We start from the raw sequence: 7738 nt of genomic DNA on the forward strand, positions 1-7738 counted from the left end.
TAATGGCGGTTTGAACTGCCATTTTAACCAACAAAAAATGCCGTTTTATCCGGAAATAACGGCGAGTTGAACCACCGTTTTAACAAACATAAAAATGTCATTTTAACCGGAAATAACGGCGGTTTGAACCGCCGTTTTATTCGGAAATAACGGCGGTTTGAACCGCCATTTTAACCAACATAAAAGTGCCATTTTATTCGGAAATAACGGCGGTTTGAACCGCCGTTTTAACCGAAAATAACGGCAGTTTGAACCGCCGTTTTAACCAACTAAAAAATCGCCGTTTTATCCAGAAATAACGGCGGTTCAAACCGCCGTTTTAACATGTTAAAAAACCACCGTTTTAACCATGGAAATTGTGGCGGTTTTTTAAAAACCGCCATAATAACCAAATGGCGCTTTGAATTCTGGCAGTTTTTATTATCCGCCATTCAAGGTAATAACGGCGGTTCAAACCGCCGTAATAACCCTAAAAAACCGCCGTAATAATTTTTTTGTAGTGGGGGAGGTTGATAAACCCATATTTTATGATATAATCTGTGCTCAAATTGAGTGTTTCTATCAATTCTTCACCCACTTATTCATGTAAACTGTATGGTTTTACTTTCCCTTCCTTATTTTATGATATAAGTGAAAAACACGTTTCCTATGCTTTAAAAATATTACCATTCGATGCTGTGATTTGTGTGTTAAGTATTTTTAGATCTCATAGGGCAGGAATGACTCAAAGGACAAAAAGGGAAACATACAAAAATGGAAGGAAAGCACAAAAATGGAGTTTTGAAGAAAAGGCAGCGACGCGAACGCATGGACGACGCGAACGCGTGCCTATCGCGAAAAAGCAACGATGCGAATGCGTGGATGACGCAGACGCGCGCCTTGAGCAGAACGCAATTGACGCGTACACGTGACCGACGCGTACGTGTGACCGACACGTACGCGTGACCGACACGTACGCGTGACAAGGAAAACTCCCAAATGACGCGAACGCGTGACCCACGCGGACGCGTGACAGACGCCACGTACAAGAATCTGCAGAAAATGCCCCCAGCGATATTTGGACCCTTTTTCGGCCCAAATCCAAGCCAGAAACACATAATATAAGCTAGAGAATGAAGGAATCAAAGGATATAGAGAATACAACATTCATAATTCATAATTTTTAGGATTAGGTGTAGTTTTAGAGAGAGGGGTTCTCTCCTCTCTCTTAGGATTTAGGAATAGGATTAGGATTTCAACTTCCTCTCAGGTTCAATGCTCTTTTACTTTATTTCTCTTCTACTTTTAGATACTCTAATGCTTTTATTTGTTAATTACTTATGTTCCTAAATTGGCTTATAAAATTTTCCATATTTAGATTTGAATGTTCTATTTAATATAATTCGAGGTATTTCAGACTAATAATTGTCTTATTCTATTTATGATGATTTCAATTTAGATTTATTTTCCCCTTTTGGTTTTGGTTAAGTGATTTATAACACTTGAGTTATCAAACTCAGCTGTTGATTGGAATTAGAATTCTTTGCTGGTTAATTTGTACTCCAATAACTCTAGTCTCTCAATAGGAGTTGACTAGGACCTGAGGATCAAATTAATTTATCTACTTGACTTCCCTTTGTTTAGCAAGGGTTAATTAAAAGTGGGAGCTGAATCCAATTCTCTTCACACCTGATAATGATAACTAGGATAGGACTTCAATTTCTTATACCTTGCCAAGAGTTTTATTATTTATTTGAATTAATCCCTACAGTTTAATTTCTTGCCATTTACTATTCTTGCTTTTTATCCCATACATCAAAAACCCAAAAATACACTTTTACTCATAACCAATAATAAATCATACTGCCCTGCAACTCCTTGAGAAGACGACCCGAGGTTTAAATACTTCGGTTATCAATTTTATTGGGTTTTGTTACTTGTGACAACCAAACTTTTGTAAAAAAGGAATTCTTGTCGGTCTAGAAGCTACACTTACAACGTGAATTTAATTGTGAACATTCTAGATCGCGCGAGAGTTTCGCTCTTTCAGCAAGAAATTAAATTAATAACTAGAAAAACTCTTGGCAAGGTATGAGAACTAGAAATCTCATCCTAGTTATCCTTATCAGGTATGATGAGAATTGTTATTGCTCCCACTTAGTTAACCCTTACTAAATAAAGGAAAGTTAAGTGGACTAATTAATTTGATCCTCAAGTCCTAGTCAACTCCTGTGGAAAGACTAGCTTTAGAGCGATCCAAATCAATCAGCAATTCCCAAATCTCAATCAACTGCTGAGTTTGATAACTCAAGTATCACCAATTACTCAACCAAAGCAAAAAAGGGAAAAATCTACTCGAATAAAAATGCCTTCAGATTGGAAGCAGCAGTAACATAAATAAAAGAAAGAAATCTTAAATCTGAAATACCTCAAATTATATTAAATAAAGAAATCAACTCTAACATGAAGTTCATAAGCCAAATTGAAAAGATAAATAACAATTAAAGTAATAGAATAAATACAAGTAGAAAATAAATTAAAGAAACATTGAACCTGTGATTGAAGAGAAGTAGCCTAATCATAATAGAAATCCTAAATCCTAAGAGAAATCCTAAGAGAGAGGAAAGAGCCTCTCTCTCTAAAAGCTACATCTAAACCTAAAATTGTGAATTATGAATGTTGTATCAATTGTTCGTTGTTGATTCCCCCATTCTCTGGCTTATATTCTGTGTTTCTGGCTTGGATTTGGGCCGAAAAGGGCCCAGAAATCGCTGAAGGCATTTTCTGCAGATTCCTGCACGTGGCGTCCGTCACGCGTACGCGTCATTCGCGTTCTACTCAAGGCACGCATCCGCGTCGTCCACGCGTATGCGAATGCCATTTTGCGCTAGGCACGCGTCCGCGTCGTCCATGCATTCGCGTCATTGCCTTTTCTTCAAAACTCCATTTTTGTTCTTTCCTTCCATTTTTTTATGTTTCCTTTCTGTCCTCTAAGCCATTCATGCCCTATGAAACCTGAAAATACTTAACACACAAATCACGGCATCGAATGGTAATAAAGGATAATTAATTTTAATATTTTTAAAGCATAGGAAACATGTTTTCACATATATCATAAAATAAGGAAGAAATAGTAAAACCATGCAATTTACATGAATAAGTGGGTGAAGGATTGATAAAAACACTTAATTGACCATAAAAAACATCATAAAATAGGGATTTATCAGTCATCAAGGGGGAGATTGTTGAGTTTGGAAAATTTCAAATTGTTATGATGATCAAACATTATTAAAAATATTAATTACAAAATTATTAAATTGATTTTTGATTCAAATTGGCTGTTTAATAATTTTGTTGGTGTGTAGATTTTTGTTGGACCAAAGTCACATTAGCCTAAACTGATGTATGATTTAATTTGCTTGGTGACAATTTGGATCATTCAGGTCTCTGAGATTTGAATTAAAGAAAAGCCCAAAACCTCAGGCCCATTTCTGATGAAACAAATTGTTGAAGAAAGTGGCCCAGGGATGCCATACGTTGATTACAAAACAAAGGGGTTCAACTTTGTTGAAGCATGGTTCGGTTACCCATTTGATTTGGTGGAATCCAAATTTAAATTAAATTAATTGAATGCATTGGTAACAGGAAAGAGAAAATTCAAAATTGATTTGATGAAAATTAAAGCTTTCACACGTTACTATGCATAGAGGAGTGGAAAATTAACTCATTTTAATTTCATTCATCAATTCCATTAAAAGCTTTTTTCTCTCTTCTCTCTCTTCTCTCTCTTCGGTTGTCACTTCAATAGGAAAGAAGAAGATGCAAGCTATCAGAGAAAATCACAGAGAGGCTAGGAAGAAGCAAGCGGCTAAGGTGATGATGGCCCTTGCAAAAAGAAGATCCAAGGCATGTCGTGGCTGAGATCTTTTCCACTTAAGGCAAGATGTGATGAAGAAGCTTCAAGATCTCCATGCCTAAAGTAGTAGCAATCCGTTTCGGTCAGAGAAGAAGATCTTTGAGGTGAAGCTCGTTTCTACTTTTGTTCATCCATCACAGAAGGTAGCTACTGGAGCTACGTTGAGGAAGGAGCAAATATGGAACAGAAGGAGCTGTCAAGGATCAAAAGTTCATCAAGGGTCAGAAATCCTTCTTGGGGACCAAGTCAAGATGGAAGGCTCAGATTGATGAAGCTTGATGAGAAGGGATGAGAGAGAGGTAATTTCATGTTGGTTTTGCTTTTGGTTTCTCTCTCTTCTCTCTGTCTGAACCATTTTTTATTATTGAAGAAGAAGAAGGTGGCTTGGTTCAACCGGTTTCAACCTTGGAAGCTTCCCCTTCTATAATAAGGGTGAATGGCCAAGGGTTGAGACCAGGAGAAAAAGCACAGAGTTCTCATAGCTACCCAAGCTAACAGAAGTTCTTCTCCTTCAATGGGTTACATTTTGTTTTCTTTTCTTTAGTTTTGTCTGTCTGAGTCTCATGGTGAAAAAGGCAAACAGAGAGAGGTTTGTAAGAAAAAGCCAGTGAGAGAAAAAAAGGAAGAGTGTGCAAAATTAAAGAAAAAGCCATAATGTCTTAGAGGTCCTTTGTACATCTATATGTTGTGTATCATGATTCTGTGGGAATCCCCTTGCAAGTTGGGTTAGCACTTAGCAGTTGAAAGCTTGGTAGGTGACCAAGTCAAGTTCAGTTTTGGGTATAGATTCTGGACTTGTCCCAGATAGGAATGGGTAGTTCCTAGGGAGAATTGGTGTATGTAATCAGATGATTATAGTGAAATTCCGTCACAGTTGTGATGGAGACTGGATGTAGGCTGCATTGCACTTAGCAGCTGAACCAAGATACTTCTTGGTGTGATTTTCTCTTTCTCTTCTACTCCATTTATGTTTCTGTTGCGTAGGAGACAAAATTGAAAAACATCCCCTGACTGGTTACGAGACAAATAGAAAATGTCTCTTGACTGGTTATGAGACAAAAAGCAGAAAAATCTCCAGAAGATATTTTAAAGGGCAGAAAGTAATACTCAGCAAAAAGGGGCTAAGATTCAACCCCCCTTCTCTTAGCCACTGATTACCATCAAATGGAAACCTTAGCCTCACCATTGCAAGGAGTGACCTGACGCAGCTGTTCATCGCAGTTAGCGGCTTGTCTCTCCGTCCTGTCGGTGTTCTCTAAAAAAGAACCCCCGGTTGGGTCGTAGTCTTCGCTCTCTACCGGTGACGTCGTCTGCTCGCATTCGTCCTTCGAAGGTCAATGCTCACTGCTAGTGGTTGATCTTCTTTTGCCTATCCACGCTTCTGCGCTGTCCATCGTGCTGCTCGTCGCCTGGTCTCCGTCTCCATCGTCCTTCTGCCCTTCTGCTGACACTGCTCAAAGAGAAGGTAATGGCTTTATTTTTTTTAAATTATCATTCTGTGTTCTTCCTTCTTTACTCAGAACATCTTTTTTTTAGATTATGCTAACCATACTCAGATTGAAATTTGAATCTAGCTATATTATAGTCTTATTTTCTTGTTTTGGATTGATCTTTGAATGCTCTCTTTGATTACGCATCCTCAGTTTTTTTGAAGAAAAAAAACTACATTTACTTTCTATGCCCCTGTTCAATGATTATTCGATTAATGATTATTTGAATGTTATGTTTTAAATTTTTTATTGAATGATTACTTGGTTATTGATTTTCTGTTCTTGAATTTGTTAAGTTGATACTTTGTTAAATTGTTGGGCTGCTACCGTTTTAAGTTGCTAAATTTTTAGGTTGTTGCAATTTAATTTGCTGGATTTTCTATTAAGGTCTTGTGGTTGTTTATTTTTTAAATTGTTGTTGTGTGTACATATTGTTGTCTTTGAGATTATTGAGTTGCCATGTTCTTCTCAAATTATTAATTTGCTAATTTGGTAAAGTGTTGTTGTTGTGATATTTGAGATTGAGATTGACTATTATTGGGTTGCTGAGTTTTTTTATGAAGGTCTTATTCTTGTTAAATTGCTCTTGTTTCCATGCATAACTTGTCCTTGTGCTCTAAAGTTTTATTAAGTTTGAGTTTGAGATAGGTTGGATGAATTTTGATAATTGTGATGTCATCTAATGAGATTCGGCCCTTAGTAGCCTTTGATTTGGTTTATATATGGTTGATGGCATAGAACTTGGCTAGAGGTAAAAGCGTGTAATTTTATTGCACAATGAGTTAGTTATTTGAAAACCAACTTCAAGTTATTGCTATGGTGGGATGGGCAAGACAATCAGTTTGTCACTGGATGAAAGTGAATCTAAGTTAGGCCTTTCAAACAATGATGTTGTTGACAAGGATGACTTAGAAAAGGCTGAGTTGTTGTCAAATGAGGATGGTCGTGAATATGAAGACATGACTGGGTTGAGTGCAAAGGATATAATGAAAAATGTGTTTCGAAGTGAAGAGCATGCGAATGAGTTTTATTTGAAGGTAGGAAAATGCAAGAGATTTGGGGTCCGTAAGGGAGACTATGCGAAGGATGAAGATGGGACTATAGTGAGAAAAAGGTTCTTCTATAACAGGGCTGACCTAAGGGATGAAAAGCACTACAACAAATTAGATAGGAAGAGATCTCATAGGCCTGAGACACGCACAAATTGCCAGGCCCTTATGTCTGTATACCTTGATAAGGGGAGCTCAATTTGGAAGGTTCGAAAAGTAATCCTCGAGCATAACCATGAATTGATGCATAGGGGAATGATTCACATGATCCGAAGTTTCTGGGCAATATCTAGTTCCGCAAAGGCCCACATGGATGGAATGCATGCGTATGGCTTGCCAACGTCTAAGATATTAGGGTACATGGCTGGGATTGTGGGTGGTTATTCTTGTTTGGGTTTTACCAAGAAGGACGCATACAACTATATTGATCGTTCGAAGCATGCAAAGGTTGTTGATGGAGACATGAACGCTGCTATAGTCTACCTGGAAGGCAAGGCAGCTGCTGATCCTATGTCTATCGCCCGGTACAATTTGACTGAAGAAGGTATGTTGGCAAACATGTTTTGGGAAAATGGTCCTAGCAGGGTTGATTTTCAACACTTCGGGGACGTGGTTGCATTCGATTCGACATATAAGAAGAACAAATACAACATACCTCTTGTCATATTCTTCGGTTCAAACAACCATAAGCAAACAATAAGTTTTTGTTTTGGTTTGGTTTTAGATGAGACAATCGATTCATACAGGTGGATGTTGGAGAACTTGTTAGAAGTCATGTGTGGCAAGATGCCCTCTATTGTCGTGACTGACGGGATGAATCAATGATTGCTGCAGTTAGGCAAGTATTGCCCCGGGCAACCCATAGGTTGTGTGTACGGCATCTGCAGAAGAATGTGACCTCAAACACCAACCAGCAGATGTTCTATGACGTCTTTGCCAGGTGGTTGTGTGGAAACATGGAAGTTGAAGAGTTTGAGGGGGAATTGGCACAGGTTGCTAACCATATGGGTTACTCAATAAGTATTGGGCATTACAGCTGTACAAAAGAGGAAGATGTGGGCAAATGCGTACTTGTGTCGCAAGTTTTGCGTAAGGTTCCGCAAGACCTCTCGTTGTGAAGGTATTAATTCCCATCTAAAAAAATTTCTCTCCTCTAGGCACACTATTCTAGATCTTGTGCAGAACCTGGAGCTATTGGTACGGGAGTAATAGAATAATGAGTTGGTTGTGCAGTTCAGTTCGATGTACAGTGTTCCCGTTATGACGACATGTCTTGATCCTATGGAAAAGTTTGTTGCATTCAG

At 38.2% G+C, this 7738-nt stretch overlaps 1 protein-coding gene across 1 annotated transcript; it reads left to right on the forward strand.

The window, feature by feature from the left end:
* Positions 1 to 6203: 6203 nt before the first annotated feature.
* LOC107621138 (protein FAR1-RELATED SEQUENCE 5-like) lies at positions 6204 to 7259 on the forward strand. The gene has a single exon (XM_016323174.2). It carries the CDS (start codon positions 6210 to 6212, stop codon positions 7257 to 7259), a length of 1050 nt encoding a protein of 349 aa, XP_016178660.1. The 5' UTR covers positions 6204 to 6209.
* The last annotated feature ends 479 nt before the right edge of the window (positions 7260 to 7738 follow it).

This window comes from Arachis ipaensis, chromosome B10 (genome assembly GCF_059453495.1).
Source record: "Arachis ipaensis isolate K30076 ecotype BB chromosome B10, ASM5945349v1, whole genome shotgun sequence".
NCBI classification, from domain to species: domain Eukaryota; kingdom Viridiplantae; phylum Streptophyta; class Magnoliopsida; order Fabales; family Fabaceae; genus Arachis; species Arachis ipaensis.